Source organism: Trachurus japonicus, chromosome 16 (assembly GCF_045865225.1).
Source record: "Trachurus japonicus isolate A0001 chromosome 16, Traja_1.0".
Lineage (NCBI taxonomy): Eukaryota > Metazoa > Chordata > Actinopteri > Carangiformes > Carangidae > Trachurus > Trachurus japonicus.
Genome location: NC_140922.1, coordinates 24204882 through 24218764, shown reverse-complemented (window position 1 = coordinate 24218764; position 13883 = coordinate 24204882). Strand labels below are relative to the sequence as shown.

General features: G+C 39.4%; 1 protein-coding gene across 1 annotated transcript; it reads right to left on the bottom strand.

Annotated features, from left to right (window-relative positions):
* Positions 1–2156: 2156 nt before the first annotated feature.
* LOC146972464 (galanin receptor type 1-like) lies at positions 2157–12581 on the bottom strand. Its single transcript, XM_085802699.1, has 3 exons — positions 11525–12581; positions 11366–11431; positions 2157–2701 (listed from the first exon to the last, which is right to left on the bottom strand). The coding sequence occupies exons 1-3, from the start codon at positions 12188–12190 to the stop codon at positions 2381–2383; spliced, it is 1053 nt and encodes a 350-aa protein (XP_085658825.1). The 5' UTR covers positions 12191–12581; the 3' UTR covers positions 2157–2380.
* Positions 12582–13883: the final 1302 nt, after the last annotated feature.

Sequence of the window (13883 nt, the reverse complement as noted above, 5' to 3'; positions counted from 1 at the left end):
ATCCCAAATAAACTAAATAATTACAAAGTAATTTGTGGGCTGTGATCTAGCAGAGTTGCTGAAATGATGCAGAGGTGTTTTCTTTTGTTCATTTGCTCATTCTAACAACTCTCTGTCTGCATCTCACCAAAAGCCATGTATTCTGTGTTAGGTGTAGTCCAAAATAAAATGTCCTCAGTCCTGTGTGGGCAATACAGAGCGTCTCCATCAGCTTTAGATGGGACCAGAGTCATCAACTGCACCTCCTCAGCCCTGTAGGAAAAATCCTTGACTCCCACATGTGAGATTCTTGCCAACAGGGAGGATGAGAGTCTGCTGATTACACTGAGTTGCTCCTCCCCAGTGGGTGAAGTTGGTGTTAATCAGACATATCAGCTGAAAAAATAAATCTGCAGCAGACCCAGTCTCCTCCACACATGGAACTCGGTTACATAACCTAAAAAGTACATAGTCAACTTTAATTTGTGATCTTTTTTCTTTAAAAAAAAAAAGCAAACAATAGATGTGACACATTCTGTCAAGTCCACGAATTCAAAGATGTAGATAAAATACTGTTCGATACTGCAGGCCCAAGTTAAAGGTCTCATATAGTGTTTTTGTTTGAATTATTTTTGTATACTGAGGTAAAGCTGCGGCGCGGAGGCTTGGCACATCACATACATATGGCATACAATATCAGAATTCTTCATTTGCACAGGGTATCCTGCTCCATTGTTTCTGTGGTTAGAAAGATGGCTACCACAAAAGGTACAGAATGCTTCACATGTCCAACGTGTTCAGTCATATGGCACAAAACAATCCAATATAGCAGAACAGCCAAACATGATGCGGCTTTCACAGGCAAATGAGAAAATGATTATAGTATTTACAACTAAATCTGTTTGAAATACAGATTTTAATCATATTGAGTGCAAAGCCAGTGGTGTTTTATCTTCTTTTATCTACAGTGATTATCTTTTTTTTTTTAGTAGTGTTGGGCAAATTGTTCGAAAATGTCTGTATCAGTTAGCCTACTTGTTACATTATTTTCATGCAGCAGCAGTTTCACAAATACAAGACATTGTCTGTAGTGTTAATCCAATCTGATGGAAGATGGGAAAATAAAAACTGATACCCAAAAATTCTGCCACCTTTCACTCAAGCTAAGTCAGAATGACAATACAGTACTGCTACTACATATTGAAATTTTTTATTGTTACCTTGTTCACTTTGAAACTATCTTTATTTGTCCCTACTTTATTCCCGTTGTGAAGCAGACACAAGTCCCACCTCTCACCTAGCCCACCTACAGCGGCATGCGTACCAGATCTCAGTTGCCATGGTTACTGATCTTTGCCATGGTTACTACAATAATGGTAATGACTTGGCCAGGTTTAGCACTCTGATTAGGTCTAATGATTTGGGTTGAAATAGCTACCTCATTAACATTAGATGCACTTCTCCTTATAATTACTATTACTACCTGTAGATGTCGTCTACCAACACATTGTCATGGGTCATAATAACCAGACAACACAATGACTCACACACGTATATGGCCAGTTTTTTTCTCAGGCGGACAGTCTCGGCAGATGAATTTACACATCTACTTCAAGTTTGACTGAGTTACATTCAAGTACATACAAGTAGAAGTCTAATTTTGTGAAACTTCTAATTTCTGTCTTATTCACACACTCTTCAACTTTGAAGTGGCTAATATTAGCAAGCCAGCTAGGTTGGGTTTAATTATGAGCCCACCATCTGATTCCTGGCAAGGCAGCAAATCAGCCAACAGAACATTACTAGGGTCAGTATTGTGATTATTGACTGTATCCACAGTACACAGATCACAGTACATGTAGGCATAGGCCTAATGTAAAATGTTACTAAGTAATTCCCCAACACCAGCATTCAAACAGCAGCAGGTCACCATGTTTTGACTAGCAGTTCTTACTTTATGTGGGAAAAAATGAAAGGTGTAATACTTTTAAAGTGTGAAGGTGCCTTTTTTATGTGCCTGCTTGTAAATTCACCATGAAGTATATGTAAATATTCTCTGCAATCACAAAGAGTTTATTTTCAGAGGGGGGGGTATCATTTTCCTGAGTTTGAAACGTCACCGGTTTTCATGAAATGAAGAGATGCGGGAAACAGACACTGATCAAAGAGTGAGTAATCACATCCTGCGGCCACAGAGGCTTTATCTCCTCCAGGTATAATGAACAGCGCTTATGTGGAACAGAATATAGCTGTAGCAATATCCAAGCAACTACACTTAGTTACATCAGAAAAATCCACACACCCACTCTTGTCTGATGGCTCTGTCACTTTGATTTTACAATGACTCTCACTGTGACAGGTGCTTTAATTTATTTTCATGTCACAATCCACAACTTGTCAGTCAAACGTTGGTGCAGTTGGTCGAGGGCGGCGTGTCCGCTTTGCTGCGGATCTCCTTGATGTCGTTGAGTGGGGACTCGCTGGTACCAATCTGGCACTTGAAGACCTGCTTGTAAGCTTTCCTGAAGTTCTCAGACAGGAAGGCGTAGATGACGGGGTTGACAGATGAGTTGCTGTACGCCAGACAGTGGGCGGCCACCCGAAACACAAAGGACGCCTGGTTCAGCGGGAAGGTTCCAAACTCCACCCAAAGGTGAACAACGTGATGAGGGAGCCAAGAGAGGCAGAACACCACCACCACCACCAGCACCGTCTGAGCCGTCTGGGTCCACAGAGAAGTAACAGAGAAGATAAAAGTTTAAGGAGAGAGGTTTAGTCGAAGGGACAATATTAACATGGTGTGAGATTTAAATGGCCACAGTTTTGGTGCATACAGATTTATCCTCCTAATTGTGTTATTGTAAAGTTTAATGTATGCCAATGTGTTAGCATGGTGCTAACAATCTAATAGTTTAACACAAAGTGATTCAACAGCAGAATTTTTTTTTTTTCAATTGTTTCAGGTCCTCCAAAACATCTTCTTTAACATTGGGTTTAAGGATTTGCCAACCTCTAAGGTATATATTCATACAGTACATGCACACACCGCCACCTGTCTGTGAGCCATTGGCTAACAAAAGGCAAAACTATTAGCATAATTACCAATCAGTGACTGCTTCTACACCAAATCTACCGACACAACCACAATTAGCTTCGTCAGCAGCTCTGTCCAGAAGAAGTAGGCTAAAGGAAGTTCTCTCATCTCTGACATGCTTCATCAGTACTGACAATTTTTTAGAATGGCCAAATAGGAGCAATCACTGTCTCTGAAAAGACATGTGATTGGTTAAAGTCTCCTGTCACAGACTAGATTTTCTAAAGCCTAAAGACCGAGCTAAAGGAGGTGCAAGTGTAGACACTACAAAATGCTGAGGGAGGACTTTGACTTATGACTGACTACCTTGATCTTAAAGGTGATTGATATCTTTTGTTTGTTTGTTTTTTAAATAAACTCACTCATTTGGAGTGTAGTCAAACATACTGCTGGATAAATATTCATCCATCCATCTTTTAGCAAAAAATGTGCTAAAAGATGGAAATGTGATAATTAGAGCTGAAGGACATTGCAGACTTGGTAATCATTTTCTATAGGTTTGTTATTATGAGTGGCCACTTGATGAGTGATGTCATGACTTAATAGTACAGCATCTGAAACCAACAGATACAGTTGGCCAATTTGTATGCAATTCCATACTAAGTCAGTGCCTCATAAAGTCCTTCATTTTATTACATTTAACTGGCCAGTGCCTCATAAATCATATTATCTCACTGACATTTCACTCAACAGATCCAGCTGCATTACCGTAAATGATTAGATGACCCTGCTATGAGAGTTGACCTTGATACAGCCATTCAAAACATATTTTTTGTTTAACATTACAGTGGGTAGCTAATGTGGTACACTTGAAGGTGAAAGTAATGGGAAAACTGTCCAATCCATATCTAATTCAATCAGGTTGGATAGAGCTAAGAGGGATATGACTATGACTTACAAAAATTCTGTATTGAATTTAATTTATATGTTGAACCTTAAAGATTTACTATATCTCTTTAAAAAAAAATAAAAACAGCCACAATGTTCAATAAACAGTCTGAGCAAGAGGAAAAATGTCAGAAGGACAGACCTCATTGTCTTGTCTAGCAGCAAACACAAACAGAAGGTCTCATGATATGGCTTGCACTTGGCAAATAACTACCTCTGAGGAAGATTCATGAGGAGCTCAATTACATGTATGCACAACGGACTAGATCCTGTTACTTTATCCAGAAGTATATGAGATATATCCAGAGATAAAACGTCTTTAATGCATACAATCTGAGTCATAAGACGTGCAACTTGCAATTATTTCCAGTTTATATGGTTAAAAATTACTTATTCATCCCCTGCCTTATAAAGACCCCAAAATTGAGACACTGACCAGGTATATTTAGGTTTGTGATAACTTAATGTTACAATTAGAGCAAACCAGTTTAATTTGTTATCTAAGAGGAAGGTGGAGAACAGTAAAGCCAATGGCAACAGCTGGAATGTGTCAGCACAAAAAAAGTAATTTAATGCTGCCTGATCTTCTGGGCCCCCACTCCACATGTGACTTGATACTAAGTGGTTTTATGCCACAACTCATTAGCTCCCTCAATGGAAATAAAAATGTAGAGATGCTGTGAAGTTAATTTTAAACTCTGCTTTGTTCAGCAGTTTTGCTCAGAGAGAGTTAGAAATAAACATGCCATAATATGTCAAGTGCAGCTGTTAACAATCAAATCACTCACAAGTGCAAAGTGAGGCATCCTGCCGGCAAAGATACAAAGATAAGCATAAAACAGCACAAAAATGAGACATGAATACAGGCATTTGACATTTGACTCGTACGGACTTTGTACCAAGAAGTTCAAAAACATGTCAGAAAAGTAAGGATTCTGCAAAGTAGAGTCTCATTAATGGGATCTCTCTACTTTTATTGTTGAAAGTGGGGCATTTAATGCTTGAAAATGTAGAGCTACAGTATATGTTCATATTTGGCCCTTTTATTCCTCTAATATGAAAGCTGCACACCATACCTCTATATATTATATCAAGAACTGATGAAATGATGTGAGAAGGGTCAGGTATCACTCTGTAGTGTTATTTTTAGCTAGGGGGACCAGATCCCAGAAAAACAAATGTGGCCTTGGGCTTGGCCACTTGCAAGTGCCTCTGCCCGGCCCCAGTCCCCCTGAGAGAGCCAATGACAGTGTGGCCTTGGGCTTGACCCTCGCACATTTGTTTTTACCCTGATATAACACAGTGATTACACCATCTTTTTGTTGTTGTTTTTTCAGTTTGTTTGTGTGTGTGTGTGTCTTCACCCAGAGGACATTAGCCCCATGGCACTGACAACTGATAAATATAAATTTGAGGGTGAAAAGATATCAAATTCTTTCTTGAGACAGCAGCCTGGCAGAGAAGATAAAACTCCCTCTGAGTATCTTTGGTTTCACCCAGGTTACAACACAGACGCAATACTAAACAATTAATCAAGATTTACATGGCATAAAGAAAATCAATATGACAAAGGCAGACGCAGTTTACTCAGCTTTCCTTTCTATAACACAAAGTGTGAACTTTTCAGCTCAGACCAAAATAAATAAACTGTATGGTTACACGGATGAGCAGTATGGTGTTGGTGCAAATGTTTGCACAGTCTGATGAAATGGTTCATGATCAACTTTTCAATTTAAGATCTTCCCACAGCCCAGTGCAGCATTGATCTTTTTTTTTCTTTTTCTATTTTTACAATGAATGTGTAAAGTAACTGCACCTCATCGATCATATCAGAGGTAAACATCGCTGACTGGCCCTTATCCAATTTAAAATGAAAGGTCAATATTGGCCTGCAATATCAGCACAACCCTTTTACACAAGTGCATACACCGCATACACTGACGCACACACACAAACACGGTACCCAGAGACAGGTTCCCACAGTTACAGTGTAACAGTATGTTAATAGCAGTGTTTTGTTTGGATAGCCTCCATAACACATTCATATCTTCACCTCAAACCCCTGAGAGCCATCAGTTAGGCTAATACAAACAGCAGCATCTCCACAGGAAGAAAAAATAATAATATAAAATAATAAAAATGATGCCTCTCCTCCCCCTCTCTCTAGTCACACTGTCTACTTGTGAAACTCATTTGTCTGAAGCTGTTAGCTGGTCACTAAATGTCTTTGAAAATTAATTCCAGCTATCACTCATTTTTGATACTGAGATATTAACCTTTCAAATATCAATCAAAGTTTTTTTTTACAATTCATTAATGTGAATTTACTGTATTACTTTACTGAAAATATTAAAGTCAACGCTGGATATCAAGATAAAAGACAGATTTATTTTCCTTAATGGAAAAAACCCAGCCATGAAAAACATTAACAGCTATTGTGATGGGATGTGCTCTGTAATTCTGGGCTGACTGTGTTTCTGCATAATTTAGCCTTTTTCAGTAAAAAGAAAAAGAAAAAAAATGGATCCATAAAAGTGTTGCTTTGTTAACTTTTTTTTTCTTTCAGGGAAGTCTTCAGCCATGTAAAACATCAGTGATAGTAATCAGGAGTTTGTCAGAATCAAGGTGGGTTTCACACCAACTCTTGATAATCATCATTGTGCAGAGAGAAATCCATCAAGATGGCTGTGTCTTGAGTTTGTGTGAGGTTGCTATAATGAGGCTGTTTCTGACAGCAGCCCAACAGATCCTACTGCAGCCGCAAGACGGACCTAACATCTGGGCGCTGCAGCTCCTCCACCAAATCTCTATATACGCTCATATTGGAAAATTAGCAGGGAGTGAAAAAAGTGCAAGGTCCAGTTTAATGCTGACTGACTTACTAAATGCTAACCATAAAGAATGGTTCATGCACTGATAAACAGTTAAAAAAACAATATTGAAATATTATAACCAATACTAATATGTGAGTATTTGGGAGGGGGCCATGACACACATCAATGAATGCACCAATTAAACCATTTCGTAGTGATGGACGGTCCTCTAATTACTTTGTATTTACCACATAAAAGTTTTATGGTATATAATAATAATTTCTGTGTTTCCACAGCACAATAAATCACTGCAGGTTGTATCTGCTGGTGTAACTAAGTAGGGTATACCTTAACCTACAGTTGTAACAGAAGTTGCACTAATACACTGAACACACAACAAAGTAAATTACAGCTTTCCACCACTCATTTGACATGTTCAGACGGTGTTACTTTTCAATAGAAGTTGCTAAGAAGTGACTGGTTGATGCTGAGTGTCGTGATACTATTAATTGATACAGTTAGTAACACTTACTTTACAACTGTAACACTCAAGTGATGGTAACGCCATACTGTCAATCTCTGAAGCATAAACTATCCCTGTCTAAAATGTATAAAGTGAGACAGGGATAGTTTATGCTTCAGAGATTGACAGTATGGCATTACCATTAATATTAAACCATTTAAAGATGATTCTAACAAATATTCATTTTTATAATTATCCATAACCAGCTGTGTGTCCCACTCATATCATTATGCTCCTAAACTATACATTATTAATAACTGTCTTTTAACCTCTGATATGACACAGAGAATCCATTCAAAATATAATTGTCTGCCAAGCAAAATGAACCCTGTGATTCAAAAGAACATTAAGCAAGAGCATTCATTTTTCAAACCAGGAAGCAACAATATTTTAGACTTTCTTCATTTGAACAGGGCATAAATCGAGATGGATTAAGAGATTCATTTAAAACAGATTCCTCACATTTTTGCACAAAGACCCTACGGAAAGATTAAGGAAGACGGTTTCTTGGTGATTTCTCTTGTGAAAGTGTCTACCGTAATTTGAATGTTGGAGTGTTGGAGTCTAATTCCTACTGTGGGTGTCCAAACAGATAAGAGGTTTGTCTAGATGTATTTCACAACCAGAGTGGGAGTAACCTTGCTTTTCCCAGATGTCACCATGTCTCTCAGTCCCAGCAGCTCACTTCTGGGACCCAGGTAATCCACACAAACTATTGATTAAATGCTTATTTGAACAAACTCCCCCCGCCTCATCGAGGACGCTGTGTGGCCCACTGCAAGTTACTTATTTGTCTCATTCGCTTGCAGACATGGCACCAGCGTCATGATTAATTAATAACAATTGAAGTTAGTGTAACGGTGATATTCCTTTGAGATAATCTGGTCACAAGTGATGATCTTGGTCCCTAGCAGAAATATGGAGAATAAAGTGTAATGCCACAGTGGAGGAAATTCAGACAAGAAATAGTTCTGCTTGTGTTTTTCATCCCCCTGATATGTCCCAAAGGACTGTCCCCTTAAAAGGGGCCTCTACAACAGCATGCAAACTGGACCATTGTTGGTACTGTTGCCATAATAAAGATGCAACTTGACCAAGAGGAGTCATGGCTTTGTTAGGTTTAAGGACCAGAACTTCTGGGTTATTTAAGCAATATATCACAACAGGCCGTGGTATATGCTCATTATACCACGGCTAAGGGGCGTTCTTCGGCCCAATGCGAAGCGGAGGGACGAAAACCCCCTTAGAGTGTCTACGTCACCACTCATTTCTTTGCTCCTGTTATAAACTTTATGGCCACTAGATGTCATCTAATCTAAAATCTAATTATAATAACCAGCTGCACAAATAGCCCATGGACTCATTTTTCTCAGGAGGAAAGTTTCTCCTATATGTATACCGTAATCATCCAGACCATAATAAGCAAACATCCAACCAATTACTGCAAATTTCTGATAACAACGTTATCTACAAACCTGTTTGTCTGCAAAGCCTCTGTAGCTGACACTTCAAAATAAGTCAAAGTCAAAATAAGAGCCGAACACTAGCACATTTTATTTTACTTTAAAAGGCCTTTGAACATGGTGATGATTGTCGCTTGTCAACATATGCCATCATTATCTTTACCAGAGGTTATAATACAACCTCTGAGCAACACCATGTTTTCAGAAAAGACTGGAGGCTACACACGGAGTCACCAAGGGAAAGAGATGAGATGGGTTGACATAGGCCCACAGGCTAGCTGCTTGGCATGCAAACTTAAGTATTAGGAAGAGATTTAACATTGTTTTCCACCTCTGGAGACAACTGTTGATGAGTAAAGGAATAAAATCTGATGCTGAACACAGCATTTAAAAAGCTATTAATGCTAGTGGCGCAATGGCAGAATTTACAATCACCCCCTGTCAATGTTTGTATCTGGTTTCAATACATTTCTTCTAAAAGCCAACATCAACACTATGGCCAGATTATTTCTCCTAGAAATAATGTAGGAAAAGTTGAGGGTTGTGTGTACTGTAGCTACGAAATTTAACACAAAACTCCACTGAGTGTTGCAGATGCCTTTCAGGTTAAGTGCCTTTTCAGCCCTGTTTAATCTGCAGGAGTGAAGGAAAGTGTGTAACATGTTTTGTCGAAGTCTTTAGTGCAGAAATGAATGAAAGTGACAATCTGTCAAACAGCCAAGATATGTCATGACTGTCATGGAAGCTGAGCTCAAATAGACTGAAGTCTGAAGAAAATTGGCAGAGAAATGATTTTTGACCATTTCCAAGGGAAGATAGAAACTTGAATGATGAGCACTTTCCTCCCCTTAGATTCATGTTATCTCAGGGAAACCTTCCCAACAGTAGACAAAATGATTCCTTACAGGTCTTTTGTCAAAAAATATAAATTGGAAAAGGGAACTGTCCTATAATCAGTGTCATCTCACATTCAGGCCACTAAAGGCAGTTTGAAAGGTGTGACTACAACGTTAGCAGCAGGGGTAGCCATCTTGGAATAATACCTGATCTGAGTCAGAATAAAGGTAGGTTTTTCTATTCTCCCCATTCTGCTGACATTGTGTCAGTGTAACAATAACCCAGTGTAAAAAAGTTTTTGTACAAAATAACATAAAATATAACTGTGGAAGAGAGTGGATTTTGCTGCCTCTGGACAAAGCCATATGCTAACTGTTCAGGTATTATGCTAGGATAAGATAATAACCTCTTGCCTCCTGTTGCCACACACTCTGAATGGGCAAATATATTGATCATATAACATTTGCACTGTACTTTATTTCTCTTCATGCTGTAATTTCACATTAATTTTAGTCACATTCTTAGCACTGATGACAGCGGGGTGACATTAGAAAGATAGTTCATACATGTAGCTATCTTTTTTAAGTTTGTAAGTTTTCTGACTGTTCTTTAGTGTTACTGTGTTTTTAAATAAAACAAAATTATGACAGTAGCTGGTCTATTCACATTCATTTGCACATCCATTATTCAGTTTTCAGTTTGATTATATTTGAGTATTTGTGCATTGAGTTTTTATATGCTGCACATTAATCATCTTGTTATAAAACACGAGCTGGACAGCACAACACACTGGAAGGGAAACATCTTTTTTGGCACAAGCACTAGGCCTATAAAAAGTTACTGATTTCTAAGTGAATATCCATATGCAGTTATTCATTGTTGATACTGCATTCAGATTGCATCTGTTCTGTTCTAGCAGTTTACTGCTTTACATCTAAACCTTGTATAATAAAGCATACATCAAGGTAGAAATGTGTATACATGTGTTTACATTTTGATCAACTGTTTCCCTTCCAGCTGATCTGGAGCTGCTGAAATGACTGTGCTGACTGTGGCTATGAGGAACAATGGACAGACAGACGGACAGTAAAGCAGGCGATAGCTGATAACTGCCTCTCTGGGAGGCTAAATGACCTCCACTAAGAATAATAATGATTAGATGGCACTTTGATTGCCTTTTGGCTACTTTGCCTGAGTGGGTCAGTTAACATTAAACATTATGAAGTTAATATTCATTATTTTGCCCCTAAAGATAAGTAGAGAGAATGGAAATAGTTTCATCTGGCTGCCTGTTGAAATTGAGGAAATGGTGTAGCATATGGTACGAGCTCTGAATAATGAGAGTGTGGGGCAGTGTAGATGTGATATAGTATATCTTCCGAAAGGTCAAGAACACTGACCTCTGCTTTGAGTCAAACCATATGCTGAAAGAGGCTGCAGCTAAGTGAACTGTGAAATAGCCTGAGAGATGGAGGGCACTTCACTGAAAAGTATGACTATGAGTGCCTTTTCTTAAAATTTATATAGGGCTGAAACCATTCACCAACATAATCGCCATCCTCATGACAGGTAAAAGGTGTACAAGGAAATTCAAGTGTTCAGAAGGTCAATTTGAAGGAAACATTTATCACACAATGAGTATATTATGTTATTAAAACTTTATTATCCTTGAAAAATGTTAGTGATATTTATTGCAAATTGCACTGTGGGGCAAAAGCAGGACTATTTGATCTTATCTAATATTATAAAGACTGATTATAATACATACCTTTTTCTTTGATGCCTCTGACTTTTTGGACATATTTCTTAGTTTTTTGTGCAAGTGATTTAAAACCTGTAAGTACAGAAATGAAAGTAAGACATTTTAAGATATTTTTTGATACTTTAATCATTTCCATGATTATTAAATGACCCAAGCTTTTCTTACCTTTGCGTAACAGAAGGAAATCAGCAGCAGAGGCAACACATAACCAAAGACAAACGTGCAAACCACATAGACTTTCTTCTGGTTTTGATCTGGCCACACTTCCCAGCAAAAGGTGTGATTCTCCCCTCTGTGAAAGATGTTCTGGTAATACATGACAGGCGCTGCCATGGCCAGGGAGAGTATCCAAATCACCACCACTCCGATCAGAGCATGCTTCGCCACCCGGATAGAGGAGGACTTTCTCGAGTGCACGATGGCAATGTATCGGTCCACGGACATGGCAGACAGGGTGAAGATGCTCACCAGCATGGACACAGTGAAGAAATAGTGGATGAATTTGCAGATGAATGCGCCCAGGACCCACGTCGGCATCATGTAGATGGTGGACTGGAAGGGGATACAGAAGAGCAGATAGGAGAGGTCTGCTATGCTCAGGTTGAGGATGAATATGTTGGTGGTGCTGCGCGGTTTCCCCGGTTTGCTCCGGGCCAGCACGGTGATCACCATGGAGTTGCCCAGCACGCCGAGCGTAAAGATGAGTCCGAAAACCAGGAGCGTGATGAAATTATCCATGCCGATCCCGAATAAAAGTTTCTGGTTGTCTTCCTCCGGTTTGCTGATGTTCCATGGCTCTTCCAAGAGCCAAACAGACTCGGATAAGTTCATGATTTCTTTTCTCTTTTTCCCCCCCCACTACTTTAAGATGAACTCGAAACGTTACCAGGACGACCTACAGTACAGGAGGTCTGTGTGCCACTGCTGCTTCATGGCACTGAGTTTTCAGAGCAGAGCTTTGTGGTCCGGTGCGCCACATTTAGCGCTCTCGCACATATTGTTTTCGCCTTTATCTCAGCTCCTCCGCTTTATTCTTACACTCTACCTCAGACCATTTGTGCGAGTAAACAAATGTCTCAAGCTTTCTAGTTCTCTAAATAGCATTTATCAGTCCCACCGCTGTGCGTATTGGAGTCCCTCTCTCCATGCGCACCTGATGCATCTGCGCACAGACCGCGCTGCTGCTGCTGCTCCTGCTGCTGCACTCTGCTGCCTATTTCTCTGCGTCTGGACTTTTTCCCTCACATAATAGCAGGGGTTGGGCTGTGTCATTCACGTCAGCACCCAGTATACCACCTCCCAAGAAATCCTTAGGGAGAGAAAGAACTATTTGTCTGGATACGTTTTTTCCCCCTCCACGTTTCTAAAAAAAACATCCCTGTGCAATTTAGATGCCAGAGGCCAATGCCATTATCTCAGTCAGATTCATTTAGTTTTGACACTCTATGGTCGGGGAGCAAATGTGATTGTGATTATCCGCCTGGACTGCTTGCTATGATTGCCTTATTTCAGATTCATTGTCTTCTGTCATAAAGGGGAAATAAGCTTTTCTAAATCTGTAAAAAGTTTAGTGTTGTGATTGTAAGGCTTCCTGCTCACGTTATTTCAGCAAATTTATGCAGAAATGAAAAATATGTATTAACCAAGGACTTATGGTGGTGTAATTAGGATGTCCCAGATACACTGACAGCTGTCCAAACCAGATACTGTGAAGTAAAAGTTGAGAACCAGCAAGTCAAGAAACCAAACTGAAAATATGTAAATAAACAGGAAATCTTGAGTCTTGAATCTTCACCTCTCTTTACAACTGTGACCAAATTGTGAAATCTACTGGCAGACAACCCTAACAAACTTCCTCAGTGAAGGTAAAATGTAATGACAAATCCACACACATAAGAAAATCATATCACACATAGTATCATAGAGATGACAAAATCTCTCTCTGCATTTCAGAAGATTCAAAAGCAGAAAATTATTCATCACCATGTGATCAAAGGTCACGCTTACCACACCCCCATAAACTGTGCATGCTCCTCTGAAGACTTGGGGTCATGTTAGAGTCAAAGTTGAGGAGCTGCTGATGAAAATTTCATGTCAGTTGTTGACTTATTGTTCACTGTCATGGAAAAGCCTCTGAGCCGAGCTTATCACGCCGCCTGTGCTCTGCTGGAAACACAATATTGAAATACTGGAGTAATAAGGTTTATCTCCATGATCACAAGACCCGGCTCTGCTGCTGCCGTAACCTGTGTTGAATCGATTAGCCAGGCAAGCTGGCCATATCTGATAGGCTCACTCAACAGTGCTGGTTGTATGATTATTTCCATCATTGATTAGTCTGGCGGTATAGGCGAATTACCTGCTCTGTCAGTAAATTGTGAGAAATGACAACACCCAGAGCCCAAGCTCATGTCTTCATGACTTCATTGTTCCGAATTCAAATCACAGAAATTCCTCACAATGGGAAGGTAGATTCTGATCACGTTGCCATTTTTGTTAACTTATTTATTTTTCCCAGTTAATT